Source organism: Natator depressus, chromosome 14 (assembly GCF_965152275.1).
Source record: "Natator depressus isolate rNatDep1 chromosome 14, rNatDep2.hap1, whole genome shotgun sequence".
NCBI classification, from domain to species: Eukaryota; Metazoa; Chordata; order Testudines; family Cheloniidae; genus Natator; species Natator depressus.
The window spans coordinates 35649282-35674678 of record NC_134247.1 but is presented as its reverse complement, the minus strand read 5'-3'; the positions used below and the strand labels follow the sequence as shown (position 1 = coordinate 35674678).

The window sequence follows — 25397 nt, the reverse complement described above, 5'->3', positions numbered from 1 at the left end:
TTTTCAGCACTTAGGGACTGTTTTCGAATTTTTGCTCCTGCTTTTTCAGTTGGCGGAGGTGCGGTTATAGGTCTGCGTTCTATAAAAGGTGGAAGTAAGGTGAATGGACGCTCATATCAGAATTCCCATTTTATTTTTTTATACAGATACTTCCCTGGTTTTACAAATACTGCTTCAATTTTTTTCATGCATTTTCAAATAAGTTGGAGACCATTTTTTACAAGAACCTTTTCCTGGTCGGGGGTAGGTTCATCATACAGGACCTTTACTTCATAGTTTTGTGACATTCCAGTTCCAAGTCATAAATTTTTTGTTTGCTTTAATTACCTTTCCACAAGGGGTGACTAAACACTTAGTCCTATTTCTTGCTCCCTTACCCATTCAAGACTAGTAGCCCGAATTCGGAGGAGAAAATCCGTGTGCATCCTTGGTATAAGCCCCCATTGCTGTTGGAATTGCTTGATTTTACAATCTCTGGTTGCCTCTCCCATGGGACAGATGGATGGTGATTCAGTAGCCACATGGCAGACAAGCCCATAGATGACCAAATGAAACAGGTTCCCCGGTATATTTTTTGCTTTCATGGATTAGTTTGTGAAAACAAATAAACAAACAAAACACAGGCCTTTATCTGAGCCTTATAGGTTAGTACATTTTACATGACTATATACTATTTTATATTTACCTTATATATTCATGAATGATTATACTTACTTTTTTGAGGGATACAGTTTGACTTGATCAGAATGTTTTCATACATTCCCATTTGGAGTGGCCATCAGAACCACTATAGGACCGGCCACATATTTTACAGGGAATGGTCCCTTTCATGTGGGTTTTAGGGGTTTTTTTACTTACCAATTTTTTGAGAATTGCTTTGTCGTCTATTTTCCATTGGTACCCAGATGGTTCTTTTTGTTCTTCCCTTTGTCTTTGCTGATTTTTTTGTGCTCATTTTTAAAAAACTGTTTGTACTAAATCTGCTATGCAAACTTCCTTCTGCACCCATTTCTCAGATGGGAGTAGGAATTTAGGAATTCTCATAGCTCGACCTGTCATTAACTTAAAAGGTGAGTACTTACTTTCAGCTTGTTCCAAGGCTTTTATGGTAATCAGGATTGCAGGTAAAGCAGTTTTCCAATTTCAGCCTTGTGTTTGAATTTGCTTGGTCAAGGCTGTGTTTTTTTGTTTTTTTTTTTTACTTTTCCTCCACTTGGTGGGTGGTAGACCATATGCCATTTTTGTTTGATTATCGTTATTAATAATAATGCTTTTACCACTGCTCCCATGAAGTGAGGTCCTTGGTTACTATTTATGACCAAGGGTATACCCCATTTGCTTAGCATTTGGGTCCATAAAGCCAGAGCTGTAGTTTGAGCTGTGTTATTTGTTGTGGGGATTACTTTTACCCATCCTGAAAAATTATCTATGACCACCAAGCAAAAGGGTTTTTTGTTTGTTTGTTTTTTGTTTTGGTAGGAGGTTTTTTTTTTTAAAAAAAGGTCCAATGTAATTCATTTGTAATTTTTGCCACAGGCCCTTAGTGTTAAGTTGGTGTTTTAGTATTTCCCCCCCCGTCCCGCTTTTAGGGTTAACTTGGGCACACACCAAGCATTGTTGACAAAATTTGTTAATATGCATGTTCATTTCTGGCCACCACATGACATCTTTTACTTGTGCTAATGTTTTTTTAGCTCCAAAATGTCTTTGTTCATGTACAAATGGAATTTTTTTTTTATGTTGTTCTGGAGGTACCCATTTTTTTGTCTCCTTGTTTTGCTATGATGACATTTTGTTTTTTGTTTTTCATTTTCCTTCTACTTTTGTTATTCTTTGTCTCACCTGTTTTCATTTCTGTTCTTCATAGTGTCATGGAGTCACCGGGTGATGCTCTGGAACTACTCCATATGAAGCCAGTCAGGACTCTGGGGGAGCCTCCTTTCTGTGAGCAGACTGTCTCCAGGGTAAGAAGCTTACACAGCTTCGACCTTCCTGTGGCTGACCTCGGAGCATTCAGCATCCCCTTTTCACACCGTGCACTTCCCACAGTGAGTCCACACAGGTGGGGCTCCTGGGGAAGCCAGAGGGCCCTGCACCCCAACTCCGCAGTCAGCCATGACTCTCAGCCAGCCCGTAAAACAGAAGGTTTATTAGACGACAGGAACATGGTCTAAAACAGAGCTTGTAGGTACAGAGAACAGGAGCCCTCAGTCAGGTCCATCTTTGGGGGCAGGGAGGCCAGAGCCCCATCTTGGCCTCCCTCCATTTCCCCATCCAGCTCCAGACTGAAACTCTCCAGCCCCTTCTCTGGTCTTTGTCTCTTTTCCAGGCCAGGAGGCCACCTGATCTCTTTGTTTTCCAACACCTTCAGTTGGCACCTTGCAGGGGAGGGGCCTAGGCCATCAGTTGCCAGGAGACAGGGTGTCTGCCATTCTCTGTGCAGACAGCATCACACTGGCCCTCCAAGGCTCTGCAACAATCACACACCCTTATCCCACCACCAAGATACTTAAGAACTGCATAGGGGAAACTGAGGCACCCACACAGTATTCAGAGAAAACATTAAGAACATTCCCACTTTGTCACAATACTGTATGAATGCTTTGTGCTGTTTCAGAAGACTTTGATCAGCTGTATCAGTGTTTGTTTGCAGTTTTTTTGGATTTGCATCTTTTTTCATATGACATTGAGTGATCACTTCGATGTTACTGTGAACCACAGGAGATGTTGTAGATGCTGCTTCCTTAGCCATTTCATCCACTTTCGCATTGTAGTATCCTTCCAGAGTATGTTGTTTAGCATAAGCCTTAACATGCTTGATTTCTGTGGAACCAACCCTTTTCTGAATACTATCAATAATAGTTTTCCAGTAATCCAAGTATGCAACTTCTTTGCCTTCCTGCTGTTCCCATATGGGTGCCCAGATGCTTACTCCTTGCACAATCTATTGAGAGTGAGAGCATATGGCCACGTCACAGTCCAAGGGAGTTGCTTCGAATGCTAGCTTGACTGCTGCAACTTCGCATTCCTGGAGCGTGTCCTGTTATGTATTCCCATTTCTGTAAGGCCCATATAATAGCCAAGCATTCCAGTTGTCAAGGTTCCTTCCCCACTCTGAACTCTAGGGTACAGATGTGGGGACCCGCATGAAAGACCCCCTAAGCTTATTCTTACCAGTTTAGGTTAAAACTTCCCCAAGGCACAGATTCCTTTCTTGCCTTGGGAACCAGCTTAGGTTAAAACCTGGTACGCTGCCACCACCAAGCGATTTAACAAAGAATCCGGGAAGAGACCACTTGGAGATGTCTTCCCCCAAAATATCCCCCCAAGTCCTACACCCCCTTTCCTGGGGAGGCTTGAGAATAAACAAGGTGAGCACAAGCCAGCCTTGGATTTTTTAGATCCCTAAAAACCCAATCAGATTCTTAAAAAACAGAACTTTATTAGAAGAACAAAACAAAGATAAAAGAAACACTCTGTAAGATTAGAATGGAAGATAATCTCACAGGCAGTCAGATTCAAAACATAGAGAATCCCTCTCGGCAAAACCTTAAGTTACAAAAAGACACAAAAACAGGAATACACATTTCCTCCAGCACAGTGAATTTACAAGCCAAAACAAAGAAAACCTAATGCATTTTCCAGCTAGATTCTTACTAACTTTACAGGAGTTGTAGGGCTTGCATCCTTGATCTGTTCCCGGCAAAGGTATCACACAGACAGACAAAAGCATTTTTCCCCCTCTCCAGATTTGAAAGTATCTTGTCCCCTCGTTGGTCATTTTGGGTCAGGTGCCAGCGAAGTTACCTTAGCCTCTTAACCCTTTACAGGTGAAAGGATTTTGCCTCTGGCCAGGAGGATTTTATAGCACTGTGGACAGAAAGGGGGTTACCCTTTCCTTTAGATTTATGACACCAGTTCACATGGAGAAAACGTGGACCCATGGGGTGTTAATTCGCAGCTTCCATAAGCGACAGGGCATTGCTTTCCACACGTCTCCTGCAGCAGTACTGCACCTCTAGCTCCCAAGCTGTGTGAGACCATGAAGTAAAAAGATTTGGTTGGATCTGGCTCTGCTAATGCTGGTGCAGTCGTAACTGCTTCTTTTACCTTTCCGCATGCCTCATCGTGTTCTGGGCCCCAGTCCCATTGGCAATTTTTTAAATTAGGGACCACAGGGGTCTACAAATTTCAGCAAAATTTGGTATAAAATCCTGACCAAATTCCATAGCTCCTAACAATACCCTAACTGAATGCCCATCCACTGGCTTAGGGAGGGTGCGTAAGATTTTCACTTTTAGTTTACTGATAGTACGACCCTCCTGTCCCAAGATAGTCCCTAAGTATTTAACTTTTTGCTGTGCCTTGTCCCATGATAATTTTAAGCCTGTTTTTTTTTTTTCCACTATTCCCAGGACCAGCTTAGTTCGATGTTTACACTCCTGCTGGGAAACAGCTGTTGTCAGTATGTTATTCACACAAGAAGTAACCCACGGCTCGTTCCAATCAGGGAGTTGATCCCACGTCCTGGTCACATGTGCATGTGCTCTAGCTGGAGCACCATGGTAACCCATGGGGACACGTTAAAATGTGAACTGTTTGTTCTGGAACGTAAAAGCAAATCGAGACGGACTCTCAGGGGTTAATGGAATAGCAGGGAAACAGCTAGCAATATCCAATACAGAGACCTATTTAGCAGCTGAAGCTATTCCAGCCAATATAGCTGGAAGATTAGCTACTATTGGTGCCATCGGGACTGTAGCTGCATTGATTTTCCTATAATTGATTGTGAGGCGCCACCTTCCATCCGCTTTCCACACAGGCTAGATCGGAGAATTGTTCGGACTTTGGCACTTCACCACCACTTTTTGTTTTTTTAAATCCTGCAGCAATTGTTTTCCATGCAGAACAGCTTCTGCAGGGTAGGTATATTGAGGAACTGGTTTTACAAATTTTCCTACTATTTTCACTGCTGCTTGTATGCCCCCACATTCGGATTATTTATTTATTTATTTTGCCCACACCATAGGGAACTCCTGGGTCCATTTATTATCTGGTAGCACCACAGCTGCTATGGCTTTACAAGCTTCTTTCCTTAATGCTCCTGCAATTACCTGCTTACTTACAATCCCTGTCTCCCTTTTCCACAGCCGACTTTCTGCCAGATCAATTATCCATTTTTTCTGCTGTACCACATCTGCACCTAAGATAGCATTTTCAGTCATGCTGTTCCAGACCACTGTGTCTGTCCAAAACTTACTGCATCCTGTCACCCATGACAAATTTTTTTAAATAAAATTCCTTTTACTCCTTTGTCTTGAAAGCCAAATAAAAGAATAATTTGTCCTTTTTCCACATCCTCCTGCACCAATTTAATCAGAGTTGCCTCTGCTCCTGTATCAATTAATGCTAGCAACCACTGTATGTTTCCTTTCACCCCCACCTGCCCCACTTCCCCGTAAGGTCTACCAGTTATGTGGGGCTGCAATTTAGCCACTAACATTCAATCTTGGGGGCAGGGGTTGCTAAGGGCAAGGCAACCCTGCTGAGATGTGGAGCTACTCTGACGGGAATCTGCCACGTCCATCTGAGCCAATTCCTGGGACAACAAACCATAGGGGCCTACCAGATCTCCCAGGCCTGTTCCCACAATCTCAACAGGTTGTGGCGTAGGCTGTGACTTGTTCCCTGCCAAATCACTCACAGCATTTAACAAAACCTCTGACGTCTGTCCATGTAAACGAACCATATCCGCTCCTTTCTCCTGGAATAAAGCCCATATCTGTGCTCACACTGATCATCCACTGGACCCTCCGCATCCTCTGTTGGTTCGTCCCACTTCACGTCCCATACCGCTGTGATTAGGACCCTTGTAGGTTCTCGGTTGCTGTAAGAAACCTCGCTGACTGCCTTCTGGGAGGAGCCACGTATTCTGCTTACTACTTTTTTTGCCTCTCGGGCCATCTAAATTAATTTAGCCTGATCCAACTCCTTCTGAGATTCTATAAACACCTTAATAGGTTTCCTTAAACCATTATATAACAAATTTGTTACCTGCCCTGCCTTGATATACGCTAGAGAACCTGCTGACAACAGTCCGGCACAATAAGCCATAACTGACTTTCCCTCCTCCTAATGCATCAGCAAAACTGCCTTTAACTCAGAAGGGGTTAAGAAATACCGACCTATCATGCGTACCGCAGCCTCTCTCTCCTCTCAATTTGACTCCATCTCAAGCTCTGCTAACCCTGCCACCCCTTCGGTAGGGCCAGCACAAGTTATTACTGTTGTTACAAGTTATTACCTCAGTTTCCCTAGAAACCAACCCAGGGTGACACTTATATTGGTTTTATTAAATGCCGCTATTGGATCAAACAGAAAAAGGATGGCGCTTATTCATGCACGCACACATTCACCACATTCATACCCTCATGCACTCCCACACTCACGCAGGCGGAGAGTTACTGGAGACAGCATAGGAAGCTGGGAAGTCGAAGCCTTGTAGATCTTGTGTGCCTGCCTGCGGTCACGGATCCGGGCTGGCGAGCAGGTCAAGAAGCAGGGGCTTGTGTGCGTGCCTGCTTCCTTTTATTGGAACTGGGCGGCTCCTGTAATGTACACTGAGTTTTCCTTCTGTGTCCGTCACTGAGAAGCATTCCCAGACCTCGTTCCTTTCATGCATACCAGGTTCTTCTTTTCTTTACAGCACTCTGTGATTGCCTTCTCAGGGCAGATTACATCAGACACAACTGGCTGCTGTCTCTGGGCTCTTTTCTCCTGTCAGTTCGTCTCCACCCAGCTGCACAGACACTCCCTTGTTCACACTCTCCCTGATCACGTGATGGAATATTGCAAAGCTTGGAGGTTTATACAAGTGGTAATTGAAAAGGTTACAAAGCTTGCAAAAGTTGCAAAACTTAAAAGGCTATGTTAACAATAACTAAAGTTGCAAAGTTTGCAAAAGGTTACAGAACTTAATGATCCTACAAGCAATGACTGAAAAGTTACAGATTTTACAATCACATTCTCCTGGATTGAGCGGAGGCTTTACATAACATTTCCCGCCCCTTGGTCACCCAAATTGTGCTGACCATCCAAAAGGGGGATGGCATGCCTCTGCTCATCCATGCCAGTGCTTTGATTGCTGGAGCAATTCCGGATTTTCATTACACGTAGCATGTCCACAGTAACAAAAATACATATCAAAATATTGACCAGAGGATGTAACAATGAGTGTCAAAGAGCCATTCTCATGTACTACATTGAGATGAAAATCAGAGCATTCAGTGGGGAGATAAACAATCAGCAAAGAGGTAGTTATAATCTTGATGTATCACAGGCTCTTGGAAGGAGGTGGCCACCACGGGGACAGGTGTGTGACTGACAATTTGGCAGGAGAGGGAGGGGTCCGGTTAGAGTTACAAAGGACTGTGAGTATGGTTTGTTGCTGTTCCCTGCCTAATGTGATATCCCCCCTTTCCCCAAATGCCAGACACCGTAGTGCTTGCAATGAGACAAGCACTCCAAGACAAACGTGAGGCACAAAACATAAAGCATGAAACACAGAACATAAGACAATGTAGAAGTTTGTTGCGACGATGCACCATGGTATGTTTCAATTGTTCTTCAGCTGGTACCAGCTCTCTCTGGTGCTCTGAAAAACAGAAGCTGTGAAAAAGACAAACATTGTAAACTGTAGGCTATCGTAGAGAGGAACATGGGGTCGGGGTGGTTCCCCCTACAGGCTTGAGCTGTCCCTGATGGACCCACTTCCCATGGGGGCCTCGGTCAATCTGGAACACTGTGTCACTTCTCTTATTACAAATAGTAAACAGCCCCTCCCACCTTGCCTGGAGGGGCTGAGTGTTCCATTTCATATACATTACCTGATCACCCACCTGCCAGGCGGGTGGTTTCTGTCGCCCCTTGTCCATTTTTCCCTGGGCCTGTCCCATTGTTTGCTGTATGAGTTGAACAAGCCTGAGAAAGTTCCTCCCGTAGAAGTTTATACCGTTGGATCAGTTCCAGACTGGTGGGGTCGGAGGGGGAGGGGACCGAATATGTGATCTCATAAGACGCATTGGTCGTCCAAACATTAATTTGGAAAGGCATCACTGAACAACTGTACTGGATCTACTCCTTATTACAGCTAACACTAAAGGCAAATGTTTAGTCCAGGCTTCCCCCTCCCCCTGCCCTTCTCTGACAAAACTTTAGACAAAGCTGCTTTGATGGTATGATTCATACGCTCCACCTGCCCAGAGCTATGAGGGTGCCTAAGAATATGCAGCTTCTGCTGTATTCCCAAAGCATCCAACAATGCCTTCCAGACTGCCGACACAAACTGAGGTCCCCTGACTGAATCAATCATCTCGGGAGATCCGTATCTATAAATGATCTCCTTAAACAGAACCTTAGCTGTTTTCTCGGCGCTGTGGGTTTTCATGGGGAACGCTTCTACCCATCCCGAAAATGTGTCTACTATCACCAAAAGCGAGGTACATCCTCCTTCCCCGGGTAGTAACCCTTCAATAAAATCTACCTGGAGGTGAGCCCACGGACCTCCTGGCTCTCGCTGATGACCTAAAGGCAGCTGATCATCAGATTCCCCTGGTGGGCGTGGGTTAAAAGCAGCACACATAGTCAATTCTGTACTCAGTTGGTCAAGTCCTGTCGCTGTCCTGGCCAGCGGGTTACGTCTCCAGCTCATTGCAGAGTCCCTTCCATGCCTTCATGGGCAAGTGCATGGGACCAGCATATAATTTCCTGTCGATCCCACTGTGCCGGTACTACTACCGGGTGGTCCTCCGGATGTCCATCTTTCTTCAGCTGCCAACGCAGGGCCCCATGCATGGTGACCACGGCCACCACAGGGGTCCTTGCTAAACCATCCACTTTGTTGTTAAAAAGGGCTTCCACTGACAAGTCTGCACTTTGATGACCTTTAACATATCCTACTAACAATTGATTAGGATTAGTGGTGACCCACTGATGGACGCCCTCCCAGTCCTTATGATGGACCAACTCCTTCCCGTCAGCACTTCTCCAGTCACTACTGGCCCATTGTGGCATCCATTTAGTCAACCCTCCTAACACATACTGAGAATCTGAAAAGACCACCAAGGGTCCTAGACAACTCCCAAAGCGTTAAACATTCCACCAGTGCCTTTAATTCAGCCCGCTGTGCTGACCCTTGGGGCCAGACTTGCACTACTGACTTATCTTCCAAATTTATTACTGCCCTTTGTATGTGGTTTCTTCCCTCTTGTACCGAAGCTGCTCCATCTGAAAAATAAATGTTGGCCAGTGCTGTTAGGCTCCGTGCTTGCTCAATTGAAGTTACCCAACCCACCGGCACTGACTTGGTCTCTGGCACAGGGCATCTCATGTTTTGCCCCTTTGGTCTGAAGCAAGACCCCTGGTAGTTGCCCAGCACCTGGGCTATTTTGGTATTGGACCCATCGATTTACCAAGGCCAGGGTCCACTGAACCATCCTTGGGTTACTTACTCCTACTTGGGTGGGTTTTCCTGACAATATATATTTTAAGGAGGTTTGGGTGCTCTGAATAATAACTTGATTATCTCCTACCACCACCGCCCCTACTTCCAGCACCCGTATTACTGCCAGACATTCCCTTTCACATGGGCCAAACTTTTGCTCCACTGGTGTTAAAAGGCATGAATAGAATGTTATCAGGACTGTTTTCTGCAATGTGTCCGCTTGTAACAACACCACAGCCAACTCCTCAGGACTGGTGGCGACCTGCACGTATATGGACTCTCCAACCCGTACGGGTCGCAACGTCGCTGCTTGTAAGAAAGATTGCTTCAGCTCACTGAAAGCTGCTTCCTGCTCTGGGCCCCATTGGAACTGGGCCTCCTTCCTCAATAGGCTATAAAGGGGTTTGGTGAGACGCGCATAGTCCCATATGTGGGCTCTTACAAAATTAAAACCCCCTAATATGGCCCATAGGCCTCTCAAATCTTGGGAGGCTGGTAGATTCTGCAATTCTGACAATCTTTGTTCACTAATAGACCTTCCCATTTCTGATAGGGTAACGCCCAGGTATTCCACCTGTGGTTGTATTAATTGTGCCTTTTCCAGGGACGCCTTCATACCATGCTGTTGAATCAACTCCAGGAATCGTTCAGTCCTCCCTCGGGCATCTGCAGTCTCCATTCCCATTATCAGGATATCGTCCACATAGAAGACCACCCACCCCTTATCCCCTGGAGGGAGATGCTTTAACATCTGGGTCACTACTTTCTGCGCAATAGCGGGGGTGCTGTGAAATCCCTGGGGTACACGGGTAAAGCAATACCGTACCCCGTCCACGTGGAATGCTAATCAGTCCTGCGATCCTTGCTCGAGCAGGATAGCAAAGAAACAGTTAGACAAATCCATTACAGAAAATCTTTTAGCTTCTCTTGGTATGTCTTGCAACACCTGGGTCATGTCTGTGACGACTGGCGCCCACTGGGGGGTCATTGCATTGAGTCTCCGATAGTCGACAGTCAGTCTTCATGAGACACCATCAGCTTTCCTCACAGGCCATATCGGGGAGTTAAAGGGGGAAGTCATTCTTTTCACTACTCCCTGCCTTTCCAGCTCTCTAACTATCTCTGCTACAGCCCAGCGTGCCACAGTGGGGATAGGATATTGTTTCTGCGGGGGGACCGCTGGTCCTTCTATTTTCACTGGTTCCCCAGTCCATTTACCACAGTCCAGCTTGTGGGCCGCCCATGCCTGGGGAAAACGCTTCCTCCATTCTTCCTTGCTATCCCTGGTCACTGCCGCCACTCCCAACATACTACCGTCAGCAATCTGGTATCTCCCTTCCCTACTTCAGGGGTCCAGGCTTTCTTTGGGGTCCTCCACAAACCTTTGTTAGCACAATCAACCACTAGTCCTCCCTCCCGCAAGCAATCTATGCCCAAAATTGGTTATGTAGTTGTGGGGCTATAAATCTAGGGCCATCTTTGGTACTCACCCTATCTAGCATGAGCCCATAGCTGCCCAAATGGTCACTTTGGTGACTGTGGGATCCCCAGTTTCTCTGTTATTGGGGAAGGAAGAATAAATTGTTATTATCCTGATTATGTGAATCAACTTCGGGTAAGATTCCCCACCTGGGTGACCAATCATCCCAACACTTGTCCCTGTGCCAAGGTGCCATCAAATCCCTGGATCTCAATGGTTCCCTGGATTGACACTCCCGGCACAGGGCAGGGAAGCAGTGAGACAGCCGCACCGGTGTCCACCAGCACCACAAAATCTAGTTCAGATGTCTCAGGGCTCTGATATGGCCCCCGCACCCGAAGGTGCACCCGCAACCTTCCTCCCGAATCCACCTGGAGATGTCCCACCAAAGTCCATCCCTGGGTGCTTTCCTCTCCCAGTGGACTCAGGGAGTTGGGGCCCACTAATCTGAGGTTGCTTTTTTTGGCCCCAAGATCATCCCCTGGCTCTGGGAGCTTCAACCCCAGCTGAATACAGCAGAGTGCTAGGGACTCTTTGGGTTTCCTGTCCCATGGGTCCATGGGTTTCCCCATGTCCTTTAAGGCCATCCACAACTGTATGCGGAGCCATGCACAACTGTATGTATCGGGGGCGCCTGTGTCAAGGCGCTGGGGGTGCTGCTGCAGCGACGGGAGCAGGAGCCCCAGCTCCAGGCTGACCAGCCACTCTGGTGGCCTGACACGCCGCTTCCTTAAGGTGTGATATGTCTAGGGGCTCTCCCTGCCTCCACACTCCCACAGCCATCTGAACATCTTTGGGCAACATTGCTGCACTAAGCCTTAATTTGGCCGTTGGAACCACAATCTCGGACAGGGTCCTGGGGATCGCTCTCCCCTGGGCATGGGCCAGACACCGCCCAGTTAACAATCCCGCTAATAACATTCTCTCCACAAAGACGTCAGGGGCCTCCCCCAGAGCGGGGGAGCCTGCTGCATACTGGTGGTGGTTGACCTCCTGCAGTGCCTCTCCTTGAGCCAAATTGCGAACCAGCACAAACAGGGACTGCCACTGTCCAGCTGCCTGCGTCTGCAGTGTGATTCCCATATTGCACCCCGGTATGGTGGATGCCGTCCTCAACAGCTTCCTAACCTCCTCTGGCTTTAACCCCTGATCCTCTATAGCCATCAGAAACTGACACGCCCATTCCGAGAATGTGCTCGACTTGGCTGGCCCTAACCCCTGAGCCAGAGAAGTTATCTCCACTGGGGTCAAGGCTATTTCCTGCATAGTTACCGCAGTTACGGGTCTGGGGCTCCCTCCCTGGGCTGGGGGGCTGTGCTGGAAAGTTAACCATTGCACAGCTGCCACCGGGGCTGGCCCAGCTTCTGGCCCATCTGGTGGCCATCCCGGGTCGGGGTCATACCATATTTCCCCACCCCAGTCTCCGGGGTCATATTGGAACAGCGCCTTTGTCCCCGATCCCAGGGGTCCTGCTGCTCTCCCACCCAGATGGGTCCCCTGCTCTAACACCAAACCCTGCAAACACTCCACCTGGACCTCCAGCTCCTTAGATTGTTCCTTCTCTTCCTCGGCCTGTTCAGCTCTGTCCGTCACTTTGATGGCGGAGATTGCTAGCTGCTGACAACTTGCCCCTGCTGCTTGTGCCTTCCACATGCCCCTTTCCGCTCTTACTCGCCAACTCCTGCTTCCCTTGCACAGTTTCAGAATTATAATCAGCTCTCGCAGTTTGCCAAACACAACAAGTTTGCCACAACAACCATGCTGCCGGCCGATCCTTAGTCTTTGAATCTGGATGATAAAACTCACAGTATTTCTGGTATGTATTTTCTACGTCTACCCCTGATGAAACCACCCCTGGGACCCATAGGTCAACACCCTTGGAGCGGGCCCAGAGGAGGAGGAGGGGAAATTTTGCCACCTTCCCTTCCATTGTGGATTCGGGGGGGGGGGGGCACTTTCCCTTTCTAAACAGTGGTATCATGCCCAAAATCAGGAAGGGGGAGCAGGTGCACCACGGTTCCTAGGCTACCCGTACATGCTCTCGAATCTGTGTCACCCCTTTCTTCCAGTGTAGCTGGAAGCGGGAGCAGGCGCCTCACATGCTCTCTACTCTGTGTTGCCCCTTTCCACTAGTGTACCCTATCGGTGGTTGCCTGCATTCTCCACCACTAATGTGACCTCGATTTCCCTAGAAACCAACCCAGGGTTACACTTATATTGGTTTTATTAAATGCCGCTATTGGATCAAACGGAAAAGGGATGGCGCTTATTCATGCACGCACACATTTCCCGCGTTCATACCCTCATGCACCCACACACTCACGCAGGCGGAGAGTTACTGGAGACAGCATAGGAAGCTGGGAAGCCGAAGCCTCGTAGATCTTGTGTGTTTGCCTGCGGTCACGGATCCGGGCCGGCGAGCAGGTCAAGAAGCAGGGGCTTGTGTGCGTGCTTGCTTCCTTTTATTGGAACTGGGCAGCTCCTGTAATGTACACTGAGTTTTCCTTTCCCTCACTGAGAAGCATTCCCGGACCTCGTTCCTTTCATGCATACCAGCTTCTTCTTTTCTTTACAGCCTTGTGATATGCATTCTGCAGCTCCTTTGCTTTCACCCTGCACTGCACTGCGTCCCGGTCATGGCCCCTTTCGGTCATGGTCCTTGATATCTGTCTATAAGTATCATAATTCCTACGGCTGAAGCGCAGCTGCGACTAGACAGCCTCCTTTCCCCAAACGCTGGTGAGGTCTAGCACCTCAGCATTGCTCCATGCTGGGGATCACCTGGAGCATGGAGGCATGGTCACATGGAAAGAATCGCTGAGAGCACTCCACGCCTTGCTGAGCAAATAGGAAGGGGACTTTCAAAATTCCTAGAGAATTTAAAGGGCGGGTCTGATGGTTGGTCACCTGAGGGCAGGGCAGTAGAGTTCAAATGGATGATCAGAGTGACTAGAACAGGCATTGTGGGACATGTCCCAGAGGCCGATGAGAGTACAGCAATAGAGCAGGGCGTCCACACTGGCACCGTGGTGCTTTAGCCCAGGCTCAGAAAGCTCTACGCCTCTCATTGAGTGGATTCCCAGGAGCACTCCAGCCGCAGAGTCGGGGCACTCTACGTGCCTTACCAGTGTGGACACCTTGAGAGTTATAGCACCCAGGACTGATTTAATGCTCTCCAACTTGACAGCACATGAGGTGGAAAGAGGACATGTAAAATTATATATCAACATGGCTGTCCAGAGCAGATACTGGCAGATCTGGATTCTGAATATAATAATGAGGTAACAGTTTACATTTGGTGTTATTTTCACGACGTGGTCAATTACACAATCATGGCCGTGTGACAGGGGGCTGTTAGCAGCTACAAACTGAGCCCTTTGGAAGCCAGCACTCTGGTCACTGAGCACATCCAGGGCACGAGGTGCAGTTAGAGGAGGAGGGACTGAGTAGTTTGGTTCGGAAGAATAGAGGGGATCACTTGCACTTGTAGGGAGCCTGATGAGGTCACAAGCTCAGCACTGAGAAGAAAGCAGCAGTATAAAAGGCTGAACCAGGGAGCAGGAAGGGGCCTCCACGTAACTGCGGCAATCTTGTGATGCACAATAAATGGTAATAAAGACACTTGGTGGAGGTTCCCTGGCAGACTGCCTGCTGCTTAATTCACACAGAGGTCTGCCAGCCAGGGGTTGCAGGAACTGATGCAGGAGCATTCATAGTTAGACATTTAAAAATGAACATTGCCTGCAATCTCTTAATGACATTTCATGCTGTAAATTGTTAGTGACAAAACACTTTTATGTCTTGTCAGATATGTTAATATACAACGTAGTTTTTACTATTTGCGGACATATTTTCCCATGTAATAACACAATAAGATTGGATAAGAAACCACAGTAATTACACATAATTCAGTGGGAAATAGGGAAAGGAAAACAGATATTTCTGAAGGAAATTTTTGGGAAAAATTCTCTACTTTTAGATTAACATTTCCCTGTGTTAAAAACTAGGAAAAACACATAGCTTCAGCAGTCCATGCCACCTAGACACCAGCAGACTGGATAAAAACACAAATGAATCCATCACAAGATAATTTTAGGGTATTTATTTTCAAATAATCAAGGTATGTTTCGGGCACGAATAAATTTTCAAAACTGAATTATTACATTGAAAATGTTCATAACGCATCACATTTAAAACAAGAAGTAGTCCTAGCAATGCCATGCGATGTGCCTCCCCTCATACTCTGCTCAGCTACCTCTTCAGGAAATGACATTCAATTTCTAATGTCAAGGAATTAGACCAATCAGGCACTATTTGTACACATCATTCAAGAAGGTGGTGGACAGAGAACCCAGAGGAACTGCGATGAATTTCCTGGAGCAACTTTATTTTCTTTGTATTCTGAACTTCACGACAACAAAAATATCACCCTTTTGACTGATTTATGGCCGAGAAGAAAGGTTTCCCAATAAAGCTTCACCAAATGTCATATTATGGGCCATTAAGTGCCAGTGTCTTTAATACAATTAAGTTAATTTGTGATGATTCAGTAAAGGAATCAACCCCTTCTCTATTTTTTTACCAAAATACATTTGCTGTGTCCTTAGAACCAAGAACATGAACAGCCCGACAGTACCTTGAAATCAACAGTGGACACTGAAAGTACATTGCCTGCAAATAATATTTCTAAAGAAAAAGAAACTAAAAAAATGGATATTGTAGAAGTGATTTCTATCTATAGGAAAATAGCATTTGAGGTTGGGGACCGTGTTTTGTTAATTGATGTGAGAACAAGAAAGGAAGGGTCATGTCTTGATTACCGATTATATGTAGCTCGAAAGTTAAAAATCACATGAATTAATGCTGACAGAAGTTCAAAGACTATTTTATAATCTTGTGTGAGTTAACTTAAATATATTGCTTAATTAATTCTATCATTTTTTCACCTATTAATTTTCAAAGGTGTAGTGCAGGAGGTGGGTGTATGTGCCCTGCCTTGCAGAGAGAACCAGTCAAGACAATAAAGAGAGAGAGCGAGAGCAATTGCACATGTGTGCAGTTGTGATATTTATGACACACGTACATTGTAACTGAACAGCCCAGTCTGATGGTTTTTAATAATTATTTTGATAAGATACATATTTTGGATTTCCTGAAATGACACAGTTGAAATACAAATGATGCCATGTAGAGAAGTTAAACCTCAATATAGATTTGAGGGAAGAATCAAAAAATAAATGCAAATAATTCCATTTCTAAAAATATGTTCAGATGCATGTGTCAGAAGTACTGTTGAAATGTCCAGGAAAATGCTTTGGTTTTACAATAACATTTTCTAATTTAGAATCATCTTTTTTTCATATTTTGCATTGAGATTTCACGGGGTAGAAAATTGTGAGAGGAGTGAACGATCCCCGTCCGTCACCATCTGCTACCCCTGGGCAGGGGACAGGGAAAGGTGAGGGCAGCAAAAACCCCTCGCTGTCTGGCCGTATTTCTTACCAGCATCGCCCTGTGCCAGGGGTGGAGCAAACACAGGGGGGTGGGGGGGGGAATCTGTCTGGCTCCTTCCAGCAGGTGGGTCCCACTCAGCAGCCTGGGCAGGGGTTGCCAGGTGTCCGGTTTTCTACTGCAGCTGGAAAGGGAAACTGGCAGCCTCCGGGCAGCACAAAAACTCCAGCAGCTGCAGTAACCGGCCTCCGCCACAGGGGGGCAGGAGGAGCCGGTCTGAGCCGCGGGGTCGCTGTCAGGGACCGAGATTCCCCCCGGCCGGAGCCGGGACCGGGCAGAGGATGAGGGGAGCCGTGCTGACCCAGGGACTGAAATAAGGGCGGAGCGTCCCGGAGAAGGTGCCAGTGAAGGTGAAGAGATGGGACCCGTCAGTCACATTGTAAAACGAGACCTCGCCCGCCTCGTAGTCCAGGAAAATCCCCACCCGGCCGGGCCGGACGCTGACGGGGAGGGGGGTCAGGGGGGAGGTGAAGGCCTGGTATTCCCCGTCCCACAGCCGCACGGCCCAGTATCCAGCCTCAGGTGTGAGTGTGACCTCCCCCTTCCTGCGCACAGATTCCCGACAAACCCCCAGGTCCCATCTCGTCTTGTCTCCCACCCCCACCTCCCAGTAACGCCGCCCGCCCGCGAACCCCTCAGCGCCCAGGACACAGGGATAAGTATCGAATCTCTCAGGGTTGTTGCGCCGATACTGGCGTCTGCCTCCGTATCTCACACGTTTCCGATCCTCAGACAGGACGAGGTAGGGAAAAGCCGTGTCTGGATCCAGAGTCACGTCCACTGGGGAGAGAGTCACAGAGTCAGGGCCGGGGCAGGGGCTGGTCACTGGGATGGAAGGGAAATTAACCTGCGTCCCCGTTAATCGCTGGGGGGGGGGGCGCGTGGGGGGGTTGTTGCCTGAGGGGAGTCAGGGCCCGTCTGCCTGTGAGGAAATGGCAGAGGCCGGGGGAGGGGGAGGGAAGGTGTCTGTGGGGGAGGGGAGGGGAGGGCAGCAGAGGGATGGGGGAGGGGACAGCTTGATGCTGGGAGAGGAAAGGGGAGGGGCAGGTGAGGGAACACGGGGGGGAGGGGCAGAGGGGGGCAGGCACAAGGGCAATGGGGGGGGAAGAGGAGCTGGCACCAGGAGGGCAGGGGGGAAAAGGGGGGACAGGTTTGAAGGGGCTGCAGGGGGTGAGGGGGGGCAAAGGGAGGGGAGGGGCAGACACAAGTGCAAGAGGGGGCAAGGGAAGGGGTGGGCACCAGGAGGACGGGGCGGGGGAAGGGAAGAGCAGGTTCCAGGGGGATGAGGGGAGGGGCGGGTGCCAGGGCAGAAGAAGGGGACAGACCCCAGGGGCACAGGGAAGCAAGGGAAGGGGCGGGCACCAGGGGCACAGGGCTGTGAGGGAATGGGGGGAGCTCCAATGGGGTGGGGAGGGGGGAGGAGGAGTGGGGCAGGCACTGGGAAGGCAGAGGGGAGGTAGAAGGAGAGGTTGGCACCAGGGGAAAAGGAGGGGGAGGGAGAAGGCGCAGGTGACAAGGGAAGGAAGAGGGGTGAGGGGTAGGGCAGGTGCCAGAGGACCATGGGGGGGCAAGGGGTGGGACAGACCCCAGGGGGAAACGGGACCGAGAGAAGGGGCAGTCATCAAGGGGGAGAGGGGCATGATGGTAGGGGTGGGTGCTGGTGGGGCCGGAGTGGGGGGGGCGAGGGAAGGGCTATTCTCCAGGAGGGATGCGGGGGCTGATCAGAGGGGCAGATGTAAGGAGAGGAGACAGGAGAGGGGTGGGCACCAGGGGGCAGAGTGGGGGAAGGGAACAGGTGCACACAGGGGGTAGAAAGTGGGGTGTGGAGAAGGGCAGGCCCTAGGGGGGCACAGGGGTGTGGAGATGTGGGCACCAGGGGGACAGAGGGCGGATGAGGGGAGGGGTGGGACCCAGAGGTTAGGAAAGGGTGTGGGGAGGGGTGGGCACCAGGGGGGCAGAGATGGGGGGAAAGGAAGGTCTGACACCAGGGGATCCAAAGTGGGTCAAGGGAAGGGGTTTTCACCAGGTAGGCAGAGGGGGCAGAGGAAGGGGCAGGCACCATGGAGGCAGATGGTGGCGAGGGTAGAGATGGGCCTCAGGGGGGCAGAGGAGTGAACAGAGGGGCTGGTACCAGGGCACTAGAGGGGGGTAAGGGGTGCAGGTGTCAGGGAGGCAGAGGGGGCAACAGGAGGGGTGGGGGGAGAACTAAGGGGAAGGTGGCAGGGGGAGGGAGTAAAAGGGAGGGGGCAGACACCGGGGGGGGGCAAGGGAAGGGGCTTTTGCCAGAGGGTGAGGGGAGGGACGGGGTCAGGGATAGGCATTGGCAGGACAGAGTGGGGGAGAGGTGGGCACTGGGGGGCAGTGGTGTGGCATGGGATGGGACAGGCACTGGGGCAAATGAAGGGTGAGGGAAGGGTGGTCATCACGGGGTGGAAGAGCAAGGGAAGGGGTGGGTGCCAGGCGGCTAGAGGGGCACAAGGGGAGGGGTGAAAGTCAGGGGGTTGAGGGGACAAGCAGATGGGCAGGCAGCAATGGGGCAGAGGGAGGGGCAGGCACCAGGGGGACAGTGGTGCGGCATGGAAAGGGGCAGGCACTGTGGCCAACAAGGGGCAAGAGGAGGTATTGGGGGGTAGAGGGGGCAAGGGAAGAGGTGGGTTCCTAAGGGGCAGGGGGAGGGGCAGGTGGTGGGGGACAGAAGTGGGGAAGGACGGGGCAGGCAAAAGGAGGGAAGGGGGAGGGGAGCAGTGGGTGCTAGGAGCAGGATGGTGTGAAAGCAGGGGTAGGCACCAGGAAGGCAGGGAATGGGGGAAGTCATGGGTGATGGAGACAGAGGATGGTGTGTGTGGTGGGGCACCAGGGAGGAAGGGGGCAAAGGGAGGGGCAGGTGACAGGGGGACTGAGGGGGGTGAGCAGAGGGGCAGACACAAGGAGGGCTGAGGGGGGAGGGGTGGGCACCAGGGGGCAGAGAGGGGGGAGGGGAGAGGCAGGGCAGGTGGGGAGAGGGTGTTAGGAGAGGGGGTTGGGAAGGGGCAGGAGCCAGAGGGTCAGAGTGGGGCTAGAGGAGGGGTGGGCACAGGGGGGCGAGGGAAGGGGCGGGTGTCAGGGGGGCAGAGAGGATGCGGAGAGGTGCCAGTGCCAGGAGCACTGAGGGGAGTGAGAAGAGCAGGAGCCAGGATAACAGAGGAGGGTGAAAGATGGGCTGGGCACTAGGGGCAGATGGGGGTGAGGGGAGAGCTGGGATTCGTGAGCAGGGGGGAAAGGGGAGAGCAGAGGCCAGGGAGTAGGGGAGTGAAGTGATGGGTGGGCACCAGGTGCAAAGTGTTTGGAAGAGGGGGCAGCTGCCAGCCCAGGAGGGCAGGGTGAGAAGGGGGGTGGGTTCCAGGGGGGCAGGGGTAGGTGTACGGCTGGGGCATGTGACAGGGCAGGAGGCATGTGACAAAGTGGGTGGAGTGGGGATCATGGGAGCAGAAAGGGGGTGAAGGCAAGGAGTGGGGCAAAGTGGAGCCATGGAGGATAGAATTAGGGGCCAGGTGGGCACAGAGGTTGAGGGAAGGGGAAGTGAGGGGCAGGAGCTAGGGTCCGGAAGGCAATGAGGAGATTGGCAGGTGCCAGCGGGCAGAGAGGGGCAAAGGGGGCAGGCCTGCATCTCTGTTGCTTTGGGGGCATGTGTGGTTGGTTTGTTACTAAGAGCAGGTTGGCGCCATCCCCACATACACTGGCCAGGCAGCCCTGCCCCAGGGGTGGAGCTGGGACTCTCCATGCCAGCCGGCCCCACGGGTACCACCTTCCAGCCAGGCAAACCCCACAGCCGGCCCCTCCCCTTGCCAAGCCCAGCCCCTCCCCCAGGCCATGGGAAGTGGATCTGGGCTTGGCTCCTGGGTGGGGGCAGGACAGTGGGGGGATGGGCAGTGCGGGGATGCTTGGAGGTGTAACTGGTTAATGGGGGGAACAGGGGCCATTACTAATGAGGCCGGGGCAGTGAGGAGGGAGGGGGCATTTCCCCACTTCCTGCCCCTTCCATCTGGGAGAAGCTGCACCAGGGGCCAGTCCCGGGTCACACCCGCGCAGCGCGTCTGCACTAGGGTTTTGCATGGGGGCACCCACATGCCTGAGACAATGGTGTGCCAGGGGCTGTAACCCTTTCTCTCACTGGGGTTATGGATCAATAATTACAGGGTCAATGGAGCAGGGAAGCTTACTCTGGGCTCCCAGGTGGGGCCTGACCCACTGGGCTGCAGGGTCATTCTCACTCCCACGCTCTGGCCCAGTGCCCGTGGCAGTGTTTAGACACAGGGGTGTCTTCAGCAGGAGAGACTGAGGGAGCCCCACGTCAGACACCTGCAGCCCAGCGGTTCCAGCCCTCAGCTGAGGGGGGGAGACCCCCATTCCAATTCCTTCCCCTATATCACATGGGGGGATTGAACCTGGGGCTCCCAGCTGAGGGCCCAGCCACTAGGCTAAAGGCTAGAAGGGAAGCGGTGGCACCTTCTTCTGTTCATTCAAACTGTTCAGCAAACTCAACATGGATTTGCAAAGTTTCAGTTGATCAAAAATAATATTTTGCAGCAAATAAACTATTTGTCCAAAACATTTCACCCAGCTCCACTTCAAACCTGTCTGAGCAACTTAGGAGCCTAAACCCCAGTGACTTGCAATGAGTGACTGTCAACATCCCCAGCAACGCAGAGTTACGGGCTCAGGACGTCAGCTATGAAACACCCCAGAGCTGCCGTTAAATTTGCCCTGGGTAGGAAAATTCCCCACCCCCCTGCTCCTGATCTCACCTCAAAAATCAGGCTGAAAATGGAGTCTCGGCTCCACCCTGAACTCTCTGCTCAGAGCGATGTGTCCCCTGGACTCTGCTAGTGGCACAGATCCTCTGCAGCTGCACCTCGGCATCTCCCAGAGCGGATAATCATAGAATCATAGAATATCAGGGTTGGAAGGGACCTCAGGAGGTCAACTAGTCCAACCCCCTGCTCAATTATGGTCCCAGAGACCGTCTCAGAGCCCCAGGGGCTCAGGTGTCTCCACCTAATGACTGCGCCAGCCACCCCCCTCGCTCTAATTAACTGGCCCCGGGTCAGACACGCTGGGAACTTTCACACCCAAACTCTGGAGATACTTTGGGTTCATCTACACAGCCCGCGGCAGCAAGTCTCAGAGCCAGGATAACAGACTGAGGTTTGTGGGGCTCCTGCTATGGAGCTAAAAATAGCCCTACAGACCTTCTGGGGCAGGCTGGAGCTGGGGCTCTGAAGCCTAGGGAGTAAGTGCGGGGTTCAGACCCAGGCTCCAGCCCCAGACATAACATCTACACAGCTGTGTTTAATGCTGTAGCACAAACCCCAGAAGCCGATGTCTGTCATCCCGGCTCTGAGACTCGCCCAGGAGGGCTGACAGAGCAGCACGGCACAGACACCTTCCATGCTGGAGGGACATTCACTCTGCCAAGCTGATGTCTGGAGGGCCAGCAACAGCCATGGGTCTTCCAGCTCCCATTGCTGGAAGTGCCCAGGCACCCACAGCGATGCACTGAGGAGGGCCAGTGACTGGAAAGAGTCACCCTGACCCACTGAAGACAGGGCTGGTCCAATGCTGTGCACAGACTGTGGGCAGGATGGGCATAAAAGATGGGGCTGCCTCAAGGAGCAAGGATGGGCAGACTGGCCTGGTTTCCCAGAATGCTCGGGGAACAGGGGAGTCCCAGGTTATTAGAGACACCCTGCCATGGGGAGGTCAGGCCCAGGACTGTGGGAACCCCATTTTGGGCTGGGAAGAGTTCCCCCTCCAGGGTCAATTTGTTTTGACTACACGGAAAAGGGACACATAAAAAGATGCTCCTCTACAGGAACTTTGGATTTTGGACAGAGGGGATCGGGGATGTTGCTATGGGGCAGTGAAAGTTTCTAGCACTGAGCAAAATGGGTAGCTAAGAAAGCAGGCCCTGGGGTATAAGCTTCAGAGGGAGAGGCCAGCCATGGGTTTCAGACGTCCCTCTGCTTACTAGGGATACCTTAGCCTCGCTTCCAGATTCAAAGCTTGGGAATTGGGGGCATTTGAGCAGCTTCCCCCAAGAACCCGAAAGGACTCCCTTGGAAAATGATCCAACCAGCAGCTTAGTGGACAGCAGGCTCTCTGGGCCAGGGGAGCTGAGGCAGAAGCTAGATGTGATTCAGCATTTCTGGTGGTCCCAAGAGAGTGGTGTTACTAGAGCTCTGAGAGGGCTATTGAACAGCTCTGTAATTTGCAGGCCCAGGTGCGGGTTTTCTTACTGAAACTGGCCAAGCAACAGGAGCAAGCCCACTGACCAGAAGACAGGCAGAAGGAGCTACTTGCAGAGCAGGAGAGAAGCCACCAGGTTGTGGCTGTGGAGAGCAAACAGGTCAAGGCACTGAAAAAGAAACAGGGCATTCGGCAGAAGAAATTCTGCTCTACCTCCCAAGAAGCCCAGCTGTTGAAGATTAAGCTCCAGCACTGGCATGAGCCAAGGACTGATGAGATTATTCAAATGCAGGAGAAACTCACAGCTGCTGAATGTACCAAGCGCCAGGCACCATCCCACAGGGAGGAAGTGGCAGTTGGAATTGCCAGTACATATGGTCAAGGAGCCCGGGCCCTAGAGGAGAAGCAGCACCTGGAGATGGGAATAATTCAGCCAAGGGAGGAGTAAAGCAACAGGGAGATGGGAAACAACAGTCTCAAGGCAGCCAAGCCGCAGGCAGCCAAGGTAGAAAATGAGCCATGCAACAGGAAAGTTACCCAGGAGCCAAAACGGGAAGGGCTTGAAAAAGCCCTAGGCCTTGGAAGGCGGGGACCAGAAAGGGCTGCAGGATGCGAGTGGTGTGGCTGGGAAACTAGAGCAGGGTTTGCTGGGACACAGGAGCCTGCCACACTGGTTAGAAGGAAGAAACCTGGAGAACTTGAAACAGAGGGTGTCTGCAACTGAGCTGGGAGGTGAGATTCTCAGCTCATGTAAACGTACCTGCACTAACTCTGCTCAGGCTAGTACACTAAAGGTAGCAGTGTAGCCCGGCTAGGAAGGGCAGCTCGGGCCAGCTGCCTGAGTACGTACCAAGGGGGGCTGGGCGGGTTTCTACTCAGATGGTTAGCTGAAGCTGCCACCTGTGCTACCCTGGCCACATGGCTATTTTTAGGTGCTAGCTCAGCTACGTCTACATGAGCTGGGAATCACACCTCTTAGCTCCAGTGTAGACATTTGCTAATAGAGGAGAAGGAGCAGCTCCCGGAATAAGTTAAAGAACTAGACAGACTAAAGCTGAGGGTTCAGGAGAGAGCAGAGGTGCAGCATGAGGGCTCTGGTGTGTGTGATAAGAGAGCCCAGCAATAAATCACCAGGAGGCTGCATTTACACAGGGGAGTGCAGTGATGCTGCGGGTGTCCTGGGAGACTTTTTAGGGGAACAAGTGGATCAGTCACTGAAGGGCTGGATGTCGACGGGCACAGATACAGAGGTGCTGGCTACAAAGGAAGCTGCACTAGTGGCCGTGTCCTCTACAGCGACCCAGCAACCCCACCCACAATGGACTGGGCAGAGCTAGAAGAAAAGGTTGCTGCAGCTGAGGGGAGCAGGGCAGAAGGCCTTGTACAGCTGAGCACTCTCAAGGCCCAAAGGCTGAGGCCCTGCAGGAGCTAGAGGAGATGCGCTGATAAGGGACTGGATCTCAGCCCAAGCCATCCAGTGGGAACGGGAGCAGGAGCAGTGGAAGGAGCCCATCTCAGCACTGGAAGGCGACCAGGTAACAGCAGCATTTGTTGTTGCAGAAGGAGCTGACTAAGCTCCAGAACCAGCTTAAGATTGAGTGTGGAACGAAGCCCGGCTCTGGGACGCATACGGAACAGGAGAGCCCAGAGGCCTTGTGGAAAGAGATGAAATTATGTCAGAGAGAGAAGGCGCAGCTTCTCCAGAAAACAGAGCAGCTGGGCAGTGAGCTACGCCAGCCGGCTGGAGACAAGAACAGCGCTGTGGTGGGTGCAGAGATACAGGCCAATCGTGTGGAAGATGGACTGTCTGAGGTGGAGATTCCACCTGCTGGAGGGAAAAGCCACCATAAAAACACACGTCCAAGAGGAAGTTGCAATAGAAAAGGAAGAGACTGGGGACCTCTCCCCCCAGAGACCTGAAAGAGCAGCACAAAGCCCGAACCAGAGCTGGGCTAAACTGAAGTCCATCCTACAGGAAAGGGGGAGGAGCAGAAAGGCACTTTCCCAGCTGCGAATATTACACCCAGCCATGTGGACAGAGGAGGATCTGAAATGTGCTCCCAGCTGTGCTCAGTAATAATGAGAGATGCTAATAAGGAGCTGTCTGAATGAAAGACAAACTGAACTCCAAATGGTGTGTGTGTGAGTGTGTCCTGGGAGGCAGCTGTTGGAAGGACCTTGTAGCGAGGTGGGTCTGTGTGTAACAGACCTTATTTAAGGTAACCTCAGCCATACCTGGCAGAGCATTAAAGGGACTTGTGATGAGCACATCTGGTGTGTATCTGGCTCTGGGGGAAGCTCTGTAGCCAGCCCGTATCTGTTACAGCATCATGACGGCAATGGTGAAAGCCTGGTCCTATTGACGACCGCTGCTATGGCCAGAGGGCCTGACTCACAGAGTACAAGTTGTTCTGAACTACGCCATGCTGAAGACTATGAGGGATTTTGCTCATCACATGAGCTACACAGGACTGTGGGGAACACAACTCCTGGTCTCTTCATTTTTTCACAATTCAGTGATGAGAATAAAAATATGGCCAAGGGCCTTGTAGGTTTCCTTGTGGCAGAAGGGGAGGAAGTGCCCCCTGGCTGCAGAATGTTAGCCACGGTCAAGCCTGCCTTTAGGTAGACCAGGGGAAGGGAGGTCATGGGGCCGGCCCTTTACGGGGAGTCAGGGAC

The 25397-nt window shown here is 50.9% G+C and overlaps 1 protein-coding gene across 1 annotated transcript in view; it reads right to left on the bottom strand.

The window, feature by feature from the left end:
- Positions 1-15083: 15083 nt before the first annotated feature.
- Positions 15084-25397, bottom strand: part of LOC141998863 (butyrophilin subfamily 1 member A1-like) — a 51141-nt gene continuing 40827 nt past the window's right edge. Inside the window, exon 13 of the mRNA XM_074971835.1 lies at positions 15084-17273. Within this exon, the coding sequence (XP_074827936.1) occupies positions 16729-17273 (545 nt within the window). The 3' untranslated portion in view covers positions 15084-16728. The remainder of the gene's footprint in view (positions 17274-25397) is intronic.